General features: G+C 33.9%; 1 protein-coding gene and 1 pseudogene across 1 annotated transcript; one reads left to right on the top strand and one right to left on the bottom strand.

Annotated features, from left to right (window-relative positions):
- The first annotated feature begins 8,673 nt into the window (after positions 1 to 8,673).
- On the top strand, positions 8,674 to 10,801 carry LOC149258914 (bark storage protein A-like). Its single transcript, XM_089373841.1, has 5 exons — positions 8,674 to 8,905; positions 9,399 to 9,466; positions 9,585 to 9,740; positions 9,851 to 10,096; positions 10,283 to 10,801. Exons 1-5 carry the CDS (start codon positions 8,674 to 8,676, stop codon positions 10,616 to 10,618), a joined length of 1,038 nt encoding a protein of 345 aa, XP_089229967.1. The 3' UTR covers positions 10,619 to 10,801.
- An 8,163-nt stretch (positions 10,802 to 18,964) lies between these two features.
- LOC149258915 (RNA-binding protein L pseudogene) lies at positions 18,965 to 19,312 on the bottom strand (annotated as a pseudogene).
- Between the last annotated feature and the right edge of the window lie 2,670 nt (positions 19,313 to 21,982).

A 21,982-nucleotide genomic window follows, 5' to 3' on the forward strand; every position in this document is an offset into this window, starting at 1 on the left:
ACAATGCAACATTGGACCATGGTTAACCATCGATGACCATTGTAGATTTTCATATTGAGATAAGCTTTGTCATAATGCGACGTTGGACCATGGTTAACCATGGATGACCATGGTTGATCATGATTGACCATGGTTGACCATGGTTGACGATGGTTGATGTTCATATTGAGACAACCTTTGTCATAATGTGACATTAGACCATGATTGATCATGATTGATTTCATATTGAGACAATATTTGTCATAATGTGATGTTGGACCATGTTTGACTATGGTTGATTTCCATATTGAGACAATCTTTGTCACAATGCGACATTGGGCCATGGTTGACCATAGTTAACCATGGTTGTCGAAATGTGAGGTCGGACCATGAGACAATATTTGTGACAATATGACCATGCTTATTAACCATGGTTAACCATGATTAACCATAGTTGACCATGATTTCTTTCCATATTTAGAAAATCTTTGTCACAAATCCATATTGGGATTACAAAAAATCTAATGGATTAATAAGCCCAATGGATTAATACTAAAAAATCAAAGGATTGATAAACCTAAGGAATTTATTTTATAAACCCATAGTTGATGTTCATATTCCTAAGGTTTATAAACCCTTACATTAATAAACCCAAGGTACTAATAAACCTAAGGGATTAATACTAAAAACCCAAGGGAATAATATTAAACCCAAGGGATTAATATTGTAAACCCAAGGTATATAAACCCTAAGATAAATATTATAAACCTTAAAACAAACATGGTTGACCATGATTGGCCATATGTGATTTACATATTGAGACAATCTTTGCCACAATGTGACGTTGGACCATGGTTGACCATGTTTTACCATGATTGATGGTGGTTAACCATGGTTGGTTTTCATATTGAGCCAATATTTATCACAATGTGACGTTGGACCATGGTTGACCATGATTGTCACAATGTGATGTTGGACCATTACAATATTAGACACAATGTGACCATGGTTATTGACCATGGTTGATCATGGTTGATTTTCATATTGAGAGAATCTTTGTCGCAATGCGATGGTGGACCGTGGTTTACCATGACTGAACATAGTTGATTTTCATATTGGGACAATATTTGTCACAATGCAAAATTGGATGATGGTTGACCATGGATGACCATGGGTATTGACCATGGATGACCATGATTGACGATGGTAGATTTTCATATTAAGACAATCTTTGTCACAATGCGACGTTAGATGATGATTGACCATGGCTGATCATGGTTGATCATGATTGACCATGGTTGACCATGGTTATCCATCATTGGTGTTCATATTAAGAAAATATTTGTCACAATGTGACATTGGACCATGACTGATTTTCATATTGAGACAATATTTGTCACAATGTGACGTTGGACCATGGTTGACGATAGCTAACCATGATTGAACATGGTTGACCATGGTTGATTTCCATATTTAAACAGCCTTTGTCACAATGCAACATTGGACCATGGTTGTCGAAATGTAACGTCGGACCATGAGACAATCTTTATCACAATGTGACCATGCTTATTAAGCATGGTTGACCAATATTGACCATAGTTGATCATGATTGATTTTCATATTGAGAAAATATGTCTCACTATACGATGTTGGACCTTGGTTGACCATGGTTGATATTCATATTGAGATAGTCTTTGTCACAATGTGGCGTTGGACCATGGTAGACCATAATTAACCATGGTCAACCATGTTTGACCAAAGTGGACCATGATTGACCATGGTTGATCATGACTGACCTTGGTTGGCCATGGTTGACCATGATTTCTTTCCATATTGAGAAAATGAATGTCACAAAACCATATTGGCATCATTATAAACCTAAGGGATTAATAAATCTAATGAATTTATATTATAAACCCAATGTATTATAAACCTAAGGGATTTATATTAAACCCTAGGAATAATATTATAAACCCTATCAATAATATTATACCCTAGGAATATGAACCCTCAAATTAATAAACCCAAGGGATTGATATTATAAACCCAAGGCACTAATAAACCCAAGGGATTGATATTATAAACCCAAGGCACTAATAAACCCAAGGAATTAATACTAAAAGCCCAAGGGATAAATAGGAATATAAACCCTATGATAAATAATATAAACCCTAAAACAAACATGGTTGACCATGGTTGATTTTCATATTGAGACCATCTTTGTCACAATGCTATGTTGGACCATGGTTGACCATGACCGATTTTCATATTGAGAGAATTTTTTTCACCATGTGGCATTGGATCCTTGTTGACCATGGCTAATTTTCATATTGAGACAATCTTTGTCACAATGTGACATTGGACCATGGTTGACCGTTATTAATTTTCTTATTGAGAGAATTTTTGTGACAATGCAACGTTGGACCCTAGTTGACCATGATTGAGCATGGTTAACCATGGTTGATTTTCATATTGAGACAATATTTGTCACAAGGCAATGTTTGACCATGGTTGACCATGGTCAACCATTATTGATTTTCATATTGAGACAATCTTTGTCACAATATGATGTAGGACCATGGTTGACCATGGATGACCATGGTTATTGACCATGGATGACCATGGTTATTGACCATGGATGACCATGATTGAACATGATTTATTTTCATATTGAAACAATCTTTGTTAGAATGCAACGTTGGACAATGGTTTACAGTGGCTGACCATGGTTGATATTCATATTGAGACAATATTCGTCCAACGTGGTGTTAGATCATGGTACACCATAATTGACCATGGTCGAACATGGTTGGCCAATGTTGACCATGATTGACCATGGTTAACCATGATTGCTTTCCATATTGAGAAAATCATTGTCACAAACCCATATTGGGATTATTATAAACCTAAGGGATTAATACTAAAAACCAAATTGATTAACAAACCCAAAAAATTATATTATAAACCCAATGGATTATAAACCCTAGGAATAATATTATAAACCCTATCAATAATATTATACCCTAGGAATATGAACCCTCGGGTTAATAAACCCAAGGGACTGATATTATAAACCCAAGGCTCTAATAAACCCAAGGGATTAATATTGCAAACCAAAGGTATATAAACTCTAAGATAAATATTATAACCCTAAAACAAACATGGTTGACCACAGTTGACCATGGGTGATTTTTATATTGAGATAATCTTGGCCACAATGCAATGTTAGACCATGGTTGACAATGTTTCACCATGATTGATGATGGTTGACTATGGTTGATTTTCATATTGAGCCAATATTTGTCACAATGTGATGTTGGACCACGATTGACCATGGTTGTCACAATGTGACATTGGACCATTAGACAATATTTGACACAATGTGACCATTGTTATTGACCATGAATGATCATGGTTGAATTTCATATTGAGACAATATTTGTCACAATGCTACGCTAGACCGTGGTTGAAAATGGTTAACGATGGTTCATGATGGTTGAAAATCTTTGACACAATGTGATGTTGGACCCTCGTTAACCATGGTCGCTTTTCATATTGAGACAATCTTTGTTACAATGCGACATTGAACCATGGTTGACCATGGATGACCATGGTTATTGACCATGGATGACCATGATTGACCATGGATATTGACCATGATTTACCATGGATATTGATCATGCATGACCATGATTGACCATGGATGACCATTGTAGATTCTCATATTGAGATAACATTTGTCACAATGCAACAATGGACCATGGTTGATCATGATTGACCATGGTTGACCATGGTTGACAATGGTTGATGTTCATATTGAGACAATCTTTGTCAAAACGTGACATTATACCATGATTGACCATGATTGATTTCATATTGAGACAATCTTTGTCACAATGTGATGTTGGACCATGTTTGACTATGGTTGATTTCCATATTGAGACAATCTTTGTCACAATGCGACATTGGACCATGGTTGTCGAAATGTGACGTTGGATCATGATACAATCTTTGTCACTATATGGCCATGCTTATTAACCATGGTTGACCACGATTGACCATCGTTGACCATGATTGCTTTCCATATTTAGAAAATCTTTGTCACAAATCCATATTGAGATTATTATAAACCTAAAGGATTAATAAGCCCAAAGGATTAATACTAAAAACTCAAGGGATTGATAAACCTAAGGAATTTGTATTATAAACCCAATGAATAATTAACCCATGAGATATATATTAAACCCTAGGAATAATATTATAAACCCTATCAATAATATTATACCCTAGGAATATGAACCCTTGCATTAATAAACCCAAGGTACTAATAAACCCAAGGGATTAATACTAAAAACCCAAGGGAATAATATTAAACCCAAGTGATTAATATTTTCAACGCAAGGTATATAAACCCTAGGATAAATATTATAAACCTAAAAATAAACGTGGTTGACCACGATTGGCCATGGGTGATTTTCATATTGAGACAATCTTTGCCCCAATGCGACGTTGGACCATGGTTGACCATGTTTTACCATGATTGATGATGGTTGACCATGTTTGACCATGATTGATGATGGTTGACCATGGTTTATTTTCATATTGAGCTAATCTTTGTCACAACGTGACGTTGGACCATGGTTAACCATGGTTGTCACAATGTGATGCTATACCATTAGACAATATTAGACACAATTTGACCAAGGTTATTGACCATGGTTGATCATGGTTGATTTTTACATTAAGAGAATCTTTATTAAAATGCGACGCTGGACCATGGTTGACCATGGTTTATTTTCATGTTGGGACAATATTTGTCACAATGCGACGTTGGACGATGGTTGACCATGGATGACCATGATTGATGATGGTAGATTTTCATATTGAGACAATCTTTGTCACAATGCGATGTTGGATAATGGTTGACTATGGTTGATCATGATTGACCATGGTTGACCATGGTTATGCATGGTTGGTGTTCAGATTGAGAATATCTTTATCACAATGTGACATTGACCCATGATTGATAATGATTTAATCTTTTCACAATGTGACGTTGGACCATGGTGGACCATGACTCACCATGATTGAACATGATTGAGCATGGTTGACCATGGTTGATTTCCATATTTAAACAGTCTTTGTCACAATGCAACATTTGACCATGGCTGACCATAGTTGACCATGGTTGTCGAAATGTAACGTCGGACCATGACACAATCTTTGTCACAATGTGACCATGCTTATTAACCATGGTTGACCAATATTGACCATAGTTGATCATGATTGATTTTCTTATTGAGAAAATATGTCTCACAATACGATGTTGGACCTTGGTTGACCATGGTTGATATTCATATTGAGACAATCTTTGTCACAATGTGGCGTTGGACCATGGTAGACCATAATTAACCATGGTCGACCATGTTTGACCAAAGTGGGTCATGATTGGCCATGGTTGATCATGACTGACCTTGGTTGGCTATGGTTGACCAAGATTGATTTCCATATTGAGAAAATGTATGTCACAAAACCACATTGGCATCATTATAAACCTAAGGGATTAATAAACCCAATGAATTTATATTATAAACCCAATGCATTATAAACCCAAGGGATTTATATTAAACCCTAGGAATAATATTATAAACCCTATCAATAATATTATACCCTAGGAATATGAACCCTTAGATTAATAAACCCAAGTGATTGATATTATAAACCCAAGGCACTAATAAACCCAAGGGATTAATACTAAAAACCCAAGAGAATAATATTAAACCCAAGGGATTAATATTGTAAACCCAAGCTATATAAACCCTAAGATAAATATTATAAACCTTAAAATAAACATGGTTGACCACAGTTGACTATAGTTGATTTTCATATTGAGACAATCTTTGTCACAATACGACGTTGGACTATGGTTAACCATGGTTGGCCATGATTGATTTTCATATTGAGAGAATATTTCTCACAATGCGAGATTGGACCATGGTTGACGATGGTTGATGATGGTTGATTCTCATATTGATACCATCTTTGTCACAATGCGATGTTGGACCAAGGTTGACCGTGATTGTCACAATGTGACGTTGGACCATGAGACAATCTTTGACACAATGTGACCATGGCTATTGACCATAGTTGACCATGGTTGATTCCCATATTGAGACAATCTTTGTCACAATGCAACGTTGGACCATGGTTGACATTGGTTGATGATGGTTAACCATCATTGACCGTGGTTGACCATGGTTGACGATGGTTAACATGTTTTTGATGTTCATATTGAGACAATATTTGTCAAAATGTGACGTTGGACCATGGTAGACCATGACTGACCATGATTGACCGTGGCTGATTTTCATACTGACCATGATTGACCATGATAGACCATGGTTGACCATGATCAATTTTAACATTGAGACTATATTTGTCACAATGCGACGTTGAACCATGGTGGACCGTGGTTGACCATGATTGAACATGGTTAACCATGGTTGACCATGATTGAACATATTTAACCATGGTTGACCATGATTGATTTTCATATTAAGAATTTTTTTGCTACAATGTGACGTTGGACCACGGATGACATTGGTTGACCATGATTATAAACCCAATGGATTTATATTAAACTCTAGGATTAATATTATAAACCCTAAGAATAATATTTTACCCTAAGAATATGAACCCTTAAATTAATACACCTAAAGGATTGATATTATAAATCCAAGGGTCTAATAAATAATAATAATAAAATAATTGATCCAATCTTTATAAATAATTATTAATAATTAATAATAGTGAATTTTTTTGAATTAAAGGTGTCTTTTTGTTTTGGTAAATGGATTAGTGGCTATAAATATAATATTATATTCTTATTACCAACGATTAGAGAAATATCTACAATCCAACCAAAAACCATTAACGAAAACTTTTGATTTAATTTGGTGTAAGTCCAAATCTTATGTTTACAATAGTTTGAATACCATCATCACATAAATTCCATGACATAAAAAATTTTAGAATATATTAAATTATATTAATTTTAATTATCTTATATATTATTTTAATAGATATATTAAATAAAAATTAAAAATTAAAATAATTAAAATCATAAAACTTTTAATTTTAATTTCATTACCATTTCTAAGTCATTATGTATTTGTTTTTAGGTTTTATTATCCTTTAAATTATAATAAAGTAAAATATTTGACCATGATTATAAAATTAATTTCATTATAATTTTAAAGTTTTCGATTAACATTGTATTTGTTCTTTAGTTATAATACGGACGAAAATTACATTAAAAATTTGTAAATCAATTATTATTATTTAATTTTATATAAATTTATATTTATTAATATGAATATTATGACTATAAAATATTAGAACTATAAAGTATGTTTGATTGATTTAGATATTTTATATTTAATTAATTTAAATATATATATTTTATTCAAGTTACAAAATGTTAAATTTTTTATTTAATTATAAATATTATCCCATTAAAATTAAAAATATATAAATAAAATAATTTTATTATTTTTATATAAATAAAATATTTATAATATATATATTTATTTTAAAAAAAATATTACATTAAAAAAGTTTATTTATATTTCAATGGAATGAATATTATAGGTATATAATGGAATGAATATTATATGTATATAATGGAATGTATATAATAGAGTATGAGTGGGCCTAATGGTTAAGAGCATGTGTTTCCTCCTAAGAATTTATAAGTTCAAAACCAAAGGGGTAGAGCATATATGCCTTCATAGACTTAGCAGTCAAATCATTGTGCGGAGATGGGTCCCTTGTCCCACAAACAATAGGGTCTCATACACAAATTTGGTGTCTGACTTGGCCATGACCTTAAAAATGAATATTATTTTTTATTATTATATATATGATTAATATACATATCATATGTTTATATATAACGTTGATAACCATTATGATGATTAAATTTAGTTCATAGTTAATATTTTATTAGTATATTTTAAAATTTTGAAAATATTTTTTTATAAATTTTTAAAGTTTAATATTATAATTTTGATATAATTGTATAATGTTATCCATATTTTTTAAAATAAACATTAATTAAAAATTTATTAATAAAATTTAAAATTATCATAATAATATATAAGATTAGTAAATATATTAGAGTTGAATAGTTAGTGAATTGAATATAATTATAATTATAAAAAATAACAACTCTTAATGGTGTGTATCACACCGCTAGAGAGTCGAAGTAGTGGCTCTTTGACTTTACACTGGCCTGCTCCACGTAACGAGCACTCAATTTCACAGCTATCAAAACTTTCATATATATATATATATTTAGAGCGCTTAGCTGTCGCTCGAGGCTCGCGCCACAGTCGCAGATTTGGGACTCATACAAAGTCTTTAGTTCTCTACTATTTTCTACCTTTCTTCCGTGACAAAAAATATACATTAAATCACCTTCAGTTCTACAAAATCATGTAAAGCCATCAAACGTTTGTTGGCTCCAGCATACGTAGGTGCACCATAACATAAAATATCATCAAAAAATAGGTAAAAGATTCCCTCCGTGCAAACGACTTCCAGAGTCCCAAGTTCCTTGATCTCTCACCTACAGATTTGAATATAATCTCTCCAACGCAAGCAGAAGAGGGACAGGAATTCAGTTTTGAACGCATGATGAAGATTATCAGTGCAGTCCACTGTATATGGGCGTTAATCATAGTATCATTAATGGTGGATTTATCATCAGTGGATGCCCTAATTGCATCGCCAAACGTTCAGAGAAGCATCGACAAGATCAATGGCGATGGCCCCTATCTCGGCATCGTTGTTCCCAACGCTTTCGAGATGGACCCTCTTCTGCAATCTTCGTCTTTCAATGTCTCCGTGACTCTGGATATTGCTGGTAATCAGAGATCTATTCTATTTTGCCCTTAAAAGTATGTAGATGAGATTTTTATAGGGAAAAAATGTTCAAGTTGTTATATGACAAGCTTGTTTACGGAAATACATTCACACAACAAATCTCATAACTTATGGAAGAGACATGATAAGTTAAATCTCATAACTTACGGAAGAGACATGAGACTAAGGTAGAGCAAGTTGTAACTATATCGATAAATTTTGGAAATATTTTGAAATTTGATGTTGAATAGGGGTGAAACAACTAACATAATCTTTTTTGATGACAAGTTTATAGGATATTTTCAAAATCTGCACTTATCAAGGGTATTTTTATTTCAATTAAGCAATGTTACGAATATGGGCACAGTTAATTATTTAACCATGTCTATATCAATCTGATTGCCAAATATTCAGTAAATCAACAATCCAGATAAGCTCAATGCTGAAAGACAATTAATAATGATATGAAATCTTTTTTGTTGTTTTCTTTGCAGGGAGAAGATTTCATATAGGAAGCGTTGATAAGCACAGAGTCATCATTGTCATGTCAGGAATGGCAATGGTTGGTCTCAATTTTGTTTACTGATATCAGTGCTTTGATTTTTATGTTGTATGAATCCATAGCTATAACCCAATCTATAATTCTACCCTTTTAACATACTATATTTTGTTTTATGTAGCTGAATGCAGGACTAACAACTCAGTTGCTGCTGAGTTTCTTCGAAGTGAAAGGAGTCATCCACTATGGAATTGCAGGGAACGCCAACTCTTCTCTGCAAATCGCAGATGTTACAGTTCCTCGTTACTGGGCTCATACCGGCCTCTGGAGCTGGCAGGTTAATATTTATGTTTATTTATGTAAATACTTGAAAGATGATGCTATGGCCTGATAAGTAGACACAGTGGTAAAACTATCTTGTGATTGAATTTATATGTGTTGGTTCAGAGATATGGAGATGGACCCAATGATGAACTTCCTCTGGAATCAAATGGAGATTACACACGACAATACGGGTACCTTCACTTTGCAAACTCCACAACTCCATCAGATCAGAATTCAAACAACCTCCTTAATAATGCGTGGTATCAACCTGAGGAAGTTTTTCCAGTAAATGGAACTCCAGAGGTTAGGCAACATGCTTTTTGGGTGCCTGTGGATGAGCACTATTATCAGATTGCAAAGAGCCTTGAGGTATTTACTAGTTCTTTCAGGAAATGTATGTATGTATATATTTCTTTGTAATCAAGCATACATCTATCAGATCTGATCTCATACAAGTATTGTTTAGATTTATCTTAATTTCCAAAAAAAAAACACTCTACACTATCTGTGTTTTTATAATAAAATTTGATGATAGTTCTGATTGTGTTTATTCAGACTCTGGAGTTGGAAGGATGTTTGAACTCAACAACTTGTCTGCCATATATTCCCAAGGCTGTTCTAGTAGAAAGAGGAGCGAGTGCAAACGTGTTTGTCGACAATGCAGCGTACAGAAACTTCCTCTACACCAAGTTCAATATAAGTCCCATCGACATGGAAAGTGCAGCTGTAGCACTGGTTTGCCTTCAACAAGGACTGCCATTCATAGCAATAAGATCTCTTTCTGATTTGGCTGGAGGGGGGACTTCTGAGAGTAATCAGGCTGCTGTCTTTTCTGGGCTGGCTAGCCAAAACGCTGCAACTGCTGTAATTCAATTTATCAAGTCTCTGTAACAATGATTTCTATTGCACTAACCTAGAAACCTTTCCCTATCCAAAGTTGCTTTGGATTATTGAAAAATTCATTTGAAGGGTGGTAAGGAAGTCAATGAGATGAAGAGGCACACGCGTCACTATTTTGTAAAGTCTCATTGTCGTGAGCACAACTTAATTATAAATTTAGGTTCTTGGAGAGCCCAGCTGCAGAGTAGGGTTAATTGTCGACTTTGCTGATAAGTTGGTTTCCTTCTTAATTGAATTTAAGATCCAGTTAAAAATATTTTTTTGAAGAGTGAAAAGACACTTCAACTGTTCTTATTAAGAAAGGGAAAATAATTTTTATTCAAGTAAAAAAAATTCTCCATCATCAATACTAAGTATACAAGATCACCTAATAATATCGTATGAGTAGAACAAGTTTCAAGTAAAGCATTAACACAGTAAGCATAACACTAAACTTGATGCTCTAATCTTGTTAAAATATATGTTATCTACTCTTGCTTAATGCTCAAATCTTGTCATTACACCTTTTTTTTAAATGGAGTGTTACTGAAGCTTTATGTGCTTGGTCCGTGCAAGATAAACTAGTGTGTGGCTACCTTCAATACTCCCTAATATATTATTGCACAATCATTAGTAACCCTGTCATATCTTAACCTATAAATGACATTGTTTGTCTCATCTATATAGCCTTACATTTAATTAACACCACTTCCCTATACTAATATGGAGCACTATAAGTCATCCCTTATTTTAAGTCGTCCCTTATTTTTGTGAAGGAGCTAGCTTATACCTAGATTAAAGATTTAGAATAAAGTCAAATTTTTTTGATTGAGAAGCGACAATAAAGTTTGCATGTAAATGGATTATTGATAGAGATGGATCTATATATATGGTTTCCTTAATTATTTGATATTCATTTTAGTGTTTAGTGGCTTTATGAAGCTTTATACACATCTCATAACGACATTAAATTTTTATAATGATTATTTATCAAATTGAGGTTGATTTTACTAACTTGGTTTTTAAAAATTGAAAAGGGAGGTGACTACGAGCTCAATTTCATTGAAAGGAACAAGCAAGTTTGTATTTGAAGTACTCATTGAGGTAATGATATTCCACTCGATAAAATCTCTATGTAACTTCCTTTGGGCGGTACACTTAAATGATATTATTATTTGAATTTTTTGTGGTTCAATGAATGAGTTAGTATATGCTATACACTTAAATGATATTATTATTTGAATTTTTTTTGGTTCAAATTCTACTTAGGCTCATTATTATGGTTTGGGTTAAAAAAGTTTAGGAAACATTTTGAATGGAAAAGCTTTATTATTATATAATTTTTAATTATTTTGGTATTTTTTAGGTGGAAAATTAGAAGCATTGGATTGTAGGGTTTATTATGAGGGTATGTCTTACTTTAGTGACTTAAGGTCTAAAAACTCTAAATCCAATTTGAGGCTCTAAATGGTCATTTTCAAGGTAAAAAATACAAGAAAAAAGTTCCCAACATATTAATGTTCTTCTACTCATCAAGAGTACCTTTTCCAGCAATGCAAAAATCACCTCAATTGGAGTTTATATATGGAAGTTTTGCCTCATGTAAGTTGATTTATCTTATTGACCACCATGATACTATATTGATGCCATGCCAATCCACATTATTCACACATGTCAATCTAGTTAGATATGCACTTTCTTTTGGAGTAAATACACATTACCTGCCCTTAGCTACCTTACATTTATGATCATTCTTTTGACACTTACTATTTATAGTATGTCTATTTTTTGTAAGAGATGGTATGTAGGATGACATGTGGTAATGGCTAGACATTGAGTGGGTAGTGACATACATTTTTCCTCTCAAGTAATGTGCACTTCCTATTGCCTAGCGACCCTATCCATAAGTGAGCAATTCCTTCCTGTTTTGGAGGACAACCTTATCCGTAACCCTATCCACTCATCCCTTAAATGTAGAAAACATTATCTTTTGACTTTTAGTCTTAATTTTGGAGGATTTTCTTCACCACTTGAGTTGGGAACTATATGGTTGAGTTTTACATTTAGTCCTCGCGTAATTTTAGACCATATTATCTTTAATCAACTCTATTATTGACCCTAACTCTATTTTGGACCCTATAACTCCATTTTTGGCCCAGTTAACTAGAACTAAGGGAGAGTTATTTTTCTGTTGGTTATGCATGCACTTGGAACAACACTTAGTGCACATTACTTCTCTAAATGAGAATGTTATTTAATTGTACTCAAGTCAAGCATTTTATTGCAACTAGATCTTGTACTTGTGTTGTAAATTCAACATGGTATCAAAGCATTAATGAGTTTGTGAGAATTACATTATATAATATTGTAGTTCAACAAACTTTAGATAAATAGAATAAGATGAATAAACTCACTATATGTGTCATTCTAACTTCATTCCACTACTTTGATTGGAAGCTAATGATCCTATTGCTACTGTGTAGTAAAGGATTCTATAGAATCAATATGGAGATTGAAGTAGAGCTCAATTTAGTTATATAAAAGTCAAATTAATTCAATGAGATCGAAGAAGCCTTAGGTTCATGTTCTTGTCCATTTCTCTAGACCTTTATTCTCACATTGATTCTTGTATTAATCCCAACAAGTTATGGACCATGTTGGAGGGTTTGTTTAGCAAGAATGACGTGTTTAGAGGACACTATCTAGAGAATGAGCTCATAGTTTTGATCCCAAAAACTTTGACACCCTACAATGCTTCTTCACTAAGTTCAATATTTTTCTTCAATAGGTTAAAACTTGTGGCATTGATAGAAAGGAAGAGTAGTTAATTCTTTTAGTTCTTTCAAATATAGGACCTAAGTATTTAGTATTTATTTCTTCCTACCACTACTAAACTCTCCATGGGTAAATATTTGAAGATGCCTCCTTTGAGTAGCTTTATGGAATCATTAATTCAAGAGTAGAACAAGCTAATTCACATGGGGTATTTAAAGGCATCCAAGGCTCATGTGTTTATAGTGTAGGAAGCTAGTAAGAAGAAAAAGTAGAAAAACAAGGGAACCATAACAAAAGAAAGAGGGAAAACATAATCCAACTAAGGAGAGTTTGATTTCCAAGGGGGGAATTTCCAAGAAAGCAAGGTAAAAGTGTGTTTATTGTAGCAGGGGATCTCATCCAAAAAGTGCATGCATGAAGAAGATAACTGAGCTCATGGCACAAGTCCTTCATCAATATCATCTTAAGGACTACTTTCCAAATAATACCAAGAAGAAGCAAATGGGTTGGCCACAGAAATACAAAGGTAAGGTTCATTCTTTTATTTCCTTAACTTATTCTCCTAACACTTAGATTATTGACTCAAGTTTCACTCACCATATCGCTTCGTCATCACATACTTTCTCTTACTTAGAGACTTGCACTAGACCACATATTTTTATGGGAGATCATTCTCCTATTGAGGTTGCGAAAGAAGGAAGAATAGATCCAAACTATGGGTTTTCATAATGTGCTTCGTGTACCTAAGATCTTAGTTGTCCCTATCTACCAGATAACATACTCAGGTTCATGGAAACAAGTTGACATCATTCCAAATGAAATGGTGAATTTCAATATGGCAAATGGTTTTAGAGTAGTAGTTGGTAAGGCTAACCACCATTTTAGGTTGTATTTCTTCTCTCACTTTATTTGAAAATCATATTTTGTTTCTCTTCTTACCCACACAAATGAGGAGAAAAGGTTGTGGCATGAGAGGTTTGGCTTTCTAAATTATACGTATTTGGAAAAGGTATGTAAAGAAGAAATGGTTGAAGGTATACAAAATTAAATACATAGATGAAGTTTTCCATTGATGCATTCTCGGTAAGCATCCTAAGGAGAATTTTGACATAGGAAAAGCAAGTAGCACTATTACACTTATAGGGTTGGTACATCATGACATTATAGGTCCTCTCCTTCACATGTCCATGAGAAAAGCAAAGAATGTACTCATTTATTGATGATTGACCAAGGTATATGTAACACCCTCCTCCCGCATCTACCCAAGTAATCGACCAACCAAGGTAAACATGTGATGAGAAGTTACTATGATATGATTCAACCTCCTTAGTCACCTTAAGGAAGTGGAAATGATGGAAACACACCATACGGACCTTCCACTTTAGCAACAAGACTCCTAGGAACCATCCCAACCACTAAAGTAACCAACCCCTAGGTTCCACTGAGTTTTAGACCGTTAAACCCCCGAATGATCCCTTGACATGGAAAAGCATGCGTCTAGGAGGCTCCAGATGCTCTCACAAAATGGGTATGCATGTGTCCAAGGACTTTTTTGCCTAGTGTTGTGCTTGCGTCTCCAGGATTTGAGCCACTTTTTTAGGCCCAGAGCCCAGGTCACTGCCCAGAATTCAATGATACTTTCAGAATTTCAAGATAACAACATAATAATGATACACATACAATTACTTGAATAAGGATTTGAATAGACCCCTACTAGCCATGACAGGCATTTTGTTAAGCATGTCACAATTATTTAATCCATAGGCTTAAACAACAGATCTGAACATAGGGGCATCATAGTCATTTGAGAATCGCTAAGAAGCATTGACGCCTCAACACATTAGTTGCAGTTTCATCCATTAGGCCATAGATACATTGTTCATTCATTTACAGGTAAAAACATGTTGAGATCCATACATAACCACTATCATAATACATGTTCATAACCAACATAATAGAAACAAAAATACCAAGGAAATCACAGCCATATCATCCACATATAAACTAGTATAATACTCATGAAATAACAAGGAGAAATAACCTCATAATAATAATGCAAAGGCCAACCAATTGTGGGACTTCCACGAACCACCCAACCATAGACATAGCTGATCCAAATCTCTAGTTCATAACACAAATTACCTCATTGCATTTGCACTTGATTATGTTAGGCATTGGATGGATTTACTAGCTCACTAGTTCTCGAATTTCTAGATTTTCGACCAGTGATTTTCTGTTATTTTTTAGCATGGGTTAACAAAGGTATTTTTGAGTGATTCCACTTGGAATGGGGACCTAAGACATCCTAGTCAATAACAAAATTTGTCCCATCCAATTTGGATTTGATTTGATTGGTCATTCGATGAATTATAATTTCGTATAGTAAATTTGTAACATCCTGTAGTAAAACAGGGGATCCTATAGGAGAACTAGGGGATCCTATAGGAGAACTAGTACATCCTGTAGGAAATCCTGTAGCGGCCTGTTTTGAGCCCGAACTGAGAAAAATCATCATTGAAGTTGGGATTAGGACCCTACCTGACCTTCAATCCATCAAAATCATTGAACCCCTGTTCCTCCACACATGTCTCCCCTGCCAAAGATCAAGGAAAGATTAGCATTTGCATTTATAAAGCAAAAAGATTAAAAAGATTAGTTCTTTTATATTTACACATGCACACAGTAGTTAGTACTCCCTAAATCAGATTTCATGCTTAGATTAGTTAAAACATCACATGTGACAAATAGGGTTAAAATAGGGTTCTTTTGCAAGCAAAGTGTGTTAATAAGTAGATAGAGGATTTCATGTTACTTTATGAGCATTTTTAAATTCAGTCTTTCATTCCTGCAAATAGGCAACATTTCTTTTATCGCATGACAACAAAGGAAGGACACATTGTATGCTACACATATAGTGTCGATACCTCTTAAGTTTGTATGAACCTTGGGTTGATAATTAAAATTGGTAGCCTTGGGAGTTGTAGCATTCTTGTTGCAATACCGAGCCTCATCAATTTATCTCAAAAGTAGTTATGCCATATCTACCCCTTTAATTAAATTGATTAATTATAAAAAGGTTATATGAAGAAGTGTCATATGAAATAGTTATGATTTTCTAGGCATATGGTATTGATAAACTATAGTATTAAAAAAACATATTTATAATTTAACAATCTTACTACATGTTTGTATATATATTTAATTCATTTATTAGTATAGGATAGATGTGTATGCGTTAGATGTTAGATGTTAGATGCTAGACATGAATTATTTTTTAAATTGATTTTTTTATATTATTTTTTATTTTTCATTTTACATAAATAAAAATCACAATATACATATCACATTAAAATATATAACTTAGTAGTTATAAATTAGCATCCATTTTACCATACAATTTAAAATAGCAATCTGTAACAATATTTAAATTTAATTAAAGAGTACATAAAAAATTTATATTTACAATATAACAACATTCTTAACATGAATATTCTCCCTCATTTAGCCATGGATTTATTAACTTCTCAACAGGATTTCTTATAATATCATGGCCTATCAATAACACATATCCAAAAACCATAACTCATATCAAAATAAAAATAAAAACCAATATTTTTTTTTTTAATTTTAATTTAATTTTATAACAATTTTAAAATTAAAATTTAGAGCTTACCATAAACAAACAATATAACAAGATTCTTTACCATGTATATTCACCCTTATTTTACGATGGATATCATTAACTTGGAAATAGACTTTGTTACAATAACATTGACCAATTACAATAACATTGGCCAATACAATGGCTTCTCAATACCACTTGCCCAAAAATCATAACTCATTTTCAAAATCAAAATATTTTATAAATATTTTATTTTTATTTTATTTCATATCATTTTTAAAGTTAAATCTAAAAGCAAAAAGCTATGGGAAGATGTTGTAGTGGTGTAAATGTTTGTAAACATGTACAAACATTTACATGTGGGCTCAATTAAAAAATAATAAAAAGTTAAAAGTAATTACCTAGTGAGGTGCTCTCAAGCCCAGTATGTAGAGATGTTATAATTCCCCATAAACATTTTCATTTGGTCAAAATAGAATAAAAATAAAAAATAAAAAAATTAACTATGATAATTATCAATAAAACATTTTAACTTGGTCAAATTACATAAAACTAAAAATAATAATAAAATAAAATATAAAAATAATAATTATAAATTATAAATAATAATAAAACTAATATGAATTTACTATAAGAAAAATGAAACTTTTTAAAATCAAAATTTATCTGAGTTAAAAAGATTTGATCTAGAATTAAAATGAATATAAACTAATATAATCAATAATAATAATTTAAAATTATAAAATTTTAATTTAATTAATTTTTATGATTTTTATTTTAATAATATAAAATATATAATAAAAATATATATTTTAATACTTATCCTAAATTAATTAATATCTATTCATTTTTACCCATCATTTAATCTAGATGGCTAAATTACTTATATATTAATATATACGTAACTTGTACCTGCTCATGACACCATGCCCTAGGCCGTCAAAAGTCGTAGTATAATGGGACCCATTTATACAATGACACGTATTGGTTTTCTGACTATATAGATTTAGCACTCTGAAAATCTCTAAAACACTTCTATTAGGGGAGGGCCGCCATTACCTGTGCGCCCTCCCCGCCACGTTGCAAAACCACGTGTCAATCAACATGGATCCGGTACGACACCTGTCCACTGTGGAGCTCCACGTGCTGGGCATCGTGTCATCACATAAAACTTTGTGTCCGCGCCATTTCTTCCGTTTGTTTGGGGTCATTGCTGCGATGTTCCATTTTCCCTTTGTCTTTCTGCTCGAGGCCGGTTGTTGGTCGAAGCACCCCACCGAAGATGGTGCGGGACGGCCCCAGAACCTGCGCGCTTTGTCTAGTATGCAGGTGTTGTTGCGAGCGTTTGTTCGAGGTGTAGGGTTTGTGGACCTGCGCGCTTCATCTGGTATGCAGGTGCTGTTGCGAGCGTTTGTTTGAGGTTTAGGGTTTGTGGTTGGAACATCGCTTCTGCTTTTCTTGTGGTTTTCCGCCTGGATTTCTTGGTCGTTCTGGACTGTCGGTTGCTTAGGGTTTCTCTGGTGGTGGTCTTATTCGCAGTTTTTGTTGTTTGGGGAGGAGCCTGTTGCAGTTTTACCGAGCTCGAGGTAATTGTTTAATTTGTTGTTTTGTGCAGGTTTTTTTGCTGGTTTTCTGTTGTCTAATGGCTTTTTCTTCTCGTTGCAGGTGTGGAAAAGGTCGTTGCAGGTGTGGAGGTGGTCTGGCAAGCTCCGGGGAAGGCCGGCGACTGTCACTGGTAGGATTTTAATCCTACCAGCAATTTCTCTGTGTTTTTCAACACAAACAACTCTGTTTGGATATTTTGTAAACTTTCTATGGCAGGTTTTGAGGGTTTAGGGTTTTTGTGGATAAGGGTTTAGGGTTTTTGTGGATATTTTGATGTTGTTTGTGGCTTTCAATGATGGTATTTGTGAATTTGTGATTTTCGTTGTTTTCACTGTTATTTTCGCTATTTTCATAGTCTATTTTGTTATGGCAGGACCTATTCGCATAGGCCTAGAGGAACAAAGCATTCCATTCATCTCTATTATAGCCCGAACCTGCTCATTCCCATCCCCAAATGTTACAAACCCATATCCTTTTGAACGGCCTGTAATGTTATCAGTAATAACCTTTGCCCCTTTTACAGATTGGTATACAGCTCTAAAGGTCTCTTGTATCAACTCGTTTGTGTCACCAGATGCCAAATCTCCCACGAATATAGTAAAATCTTCCGAATTCTTTTTTGTACCGCTATTCGTTGCCCAATTTAACCTGTAAAATTGTTCAGCCCTGGGCATCTGTATGCCATTGTAATTTTGGAGAGCCATCTGGGCCACTGCCTGGCTCACAAACTCCAAGAAGCCATAACCCTCTAATTGCCCAGTCTACTTATTGCGAATAATATTAATGGAATGAAGGTCCTGGCAGAAGCTAAACATCGGTGCAGATAATTCTCATCCATCCAATGCTGCAAACCGCCGAACCAGAGGGTCCTGATCTCCCCGGCGGAGCTCTCTTGTTGCGGGGATTGCCACACCATAACCTGAGGTCGAGGTTGGGGTTGGGGTTGGGGTTGGGGTTGGGGCTGGGGTAGCTGGGGCCAAAACCCAAATACAGTAACACGCGCTCCAGTAAATCAATGGCAGCGCGATGGGTATGATAAAATTGTATTAAGGCTGGGGAAATTTTGAACCAGAACCTACCCCGAGCAGAAAGACAAAGGGAAAATGGAACATCGCAGCAATGACCCCAAACAAACGAAGGAAACCCTCTTGATATGTATTATCATCCAATATAAGATATTAATATTTGGTAGTCCATCGTAATGCCAAAATTGGTTGAAAATTTGAGTTCATTATGGAAGAGGAAGGGATAATAATTGTTACATGTATCCATATTTGACTTTGAAGATTGAATTTCCCCATCCCCTTTAAGCCTTAGATTGAATATCCTAAGGAGTGCATCCACCTAGGATTAAGAATAATTTTGAAAGGGGAGGCAATTGACTGACTTGGACATTATTTAGACTGGCAAGCATAGTTTTTTGTTCTTATTTGTTGATGCTTGTCTGGCCTGTTGAAACTGCAAGTTAAGCCTTGCATGTATGTTATGCTGATAGACATGATTATTTTTTCAAAATTTATGATCCATTAGAAGCTGGAAATTACTGCTTAGTTCTGTGAGAAAGAAGCTTATGATGGATATTGTCTCATAGTTGTCTTAAATGGGACGAGATGGGAAAATTAAAGCAGAAATACCAATATTTATTTTATGTTTTCAATACTCATTCTTGTACCGTAAGCACAGATGTTCATGGAAAGGGATCTTCAGGACGATGATAAATTATTTTGGCTTGGCACCATTAAGTTCTTTCACAAATGGGTGAAATTTCATTTTCCCCACCCATGAATGGTTGCGGTTGTGTTTGCTTGTGAATGAAGGATATCCATAGTCCTTTTTTGCTGAAGTTTGACTTGCATTAGAGTACTTTGGTAATTGAGTACGAGCTTCCACAAGTGTGGTTGCTCATTGTCAAGGCCTCATTGACCAACTTTATAAAATTTTACTTAGAAAACACTCAATTGTTATTAGTACATTGTTTGTTATTTTTAGTTAAGTTTTCTCTATTCTAGTGCTATGTACCTTTAGAAGTATATGGGAATGGAGTGTCGAATCTATTATTTTATTGTAAGACTAAGATGTTGGAACTATCTTTCTAATGGCTTGTTATGTGTTAAATTTAATAAGGTTGTGTCCATGTAACAGCAGTTGCGAGTTATGCTTGCTGAGTCATGAATCAACTCTAACTCAGATCAACATCAAAGCTATTTTCTTTTTTTGAAGGAATGTTGTAGATATAGTTGGTCATTGTCAAGGCCTCATTGACCACCTTTATAAGATTTTACTTGGAAAAAGGTCATAAATGTTATTGGTACATTATTCGTTATTTTGAGTAAAGTTTGATCTTTTCTAGTGCTGTATATCTTTAGAAGTATATGGGAATGGTGTATTGAATCTGTTATTTTATTGTTATGGCCTGTTATGTGTTGCATTTCATAAGGTTGTGTCCATGACTCCATCTAACAGGAATTGTGAGTGAATCATGAATCAACTCTGATTCAGATCAACATCAAAGCAATTTTCTTTTTTGGAGTGAATGTTGCATATGCAACATTGTCAAAATTGACCAACAACTTATTTTCCAGTGCTCTATTCCTGCTCTAATTCAAACCTCGATTATTAACATGGAAATTCCCTGTCTCAACACTTTAAGCCTTAGATTGAATATCCTAAGGAGTGCATCCACCTAGGATTAAGAATAATTTAGAAACTCTAGGCCACAGTGGCTAGGGGGAATCCCTTAAAAACCATCCTTTCCATCAACCTAACTAATTTGACCATGAGGAAATAACAAAAAAATAATTTATATTGTTATCACCCATTTATAACTTAAGACGAATCAATTCAATATTAGTAATTAATGGTTTGTTCCCCATGACATTATCATTCCAAATCTAGATATCTTTGTTGTTTCCTGGAATCCATGCCCTTGGAGTGAGTTACATGTGTACCATCTCTTAGAAACTTCCAGATATGGGAACCTCTTTAATTTTCCTCCATATTGGTAATATGTCTTTTGTTGCTCTCCTTGAAATATTTTTTCAATGGTAGCCACCGCAATTGAAATTTTTGTGTCCTGTTTATTTTTGGGGATGAGAAGATGATTAAATGATGCCAGTTTTACTCAACTGTTGCAGTTTGTAGCCACCTCAATTGAAATTTTTGTGTCCTGTTTTTTGTGGGGTTGAGAAGAGATTTGGGTTTAGGTATGGTTATTGGTCAAAAATGCATAGGAGGATGATTAAACTTCATTTTCTTAAGGATTTAGGTTATTCTCATATTTACAGCAATTATATTTATAGCAATTATATTGAGATGGGGTGTTGTTATTTTAGTGTTCTATGTTTGGACATGGAACTAGGATTTTGAATATCTGA

Source organism: Pinus tabuliformis, chromosome 6 (genome assembly GCF_031772625.1).
Source record: "Pinus tabuliformis cultivar Carrire ecotype Pingquan chromosome 6, CPIR1, whole genome shotgun sequence".
NCBI lineage: Eukaryota > Viridiplantae > Streptophyta > Pinopsida > Pinales > Pinaceae > Pinus > Pinus tabuliformis.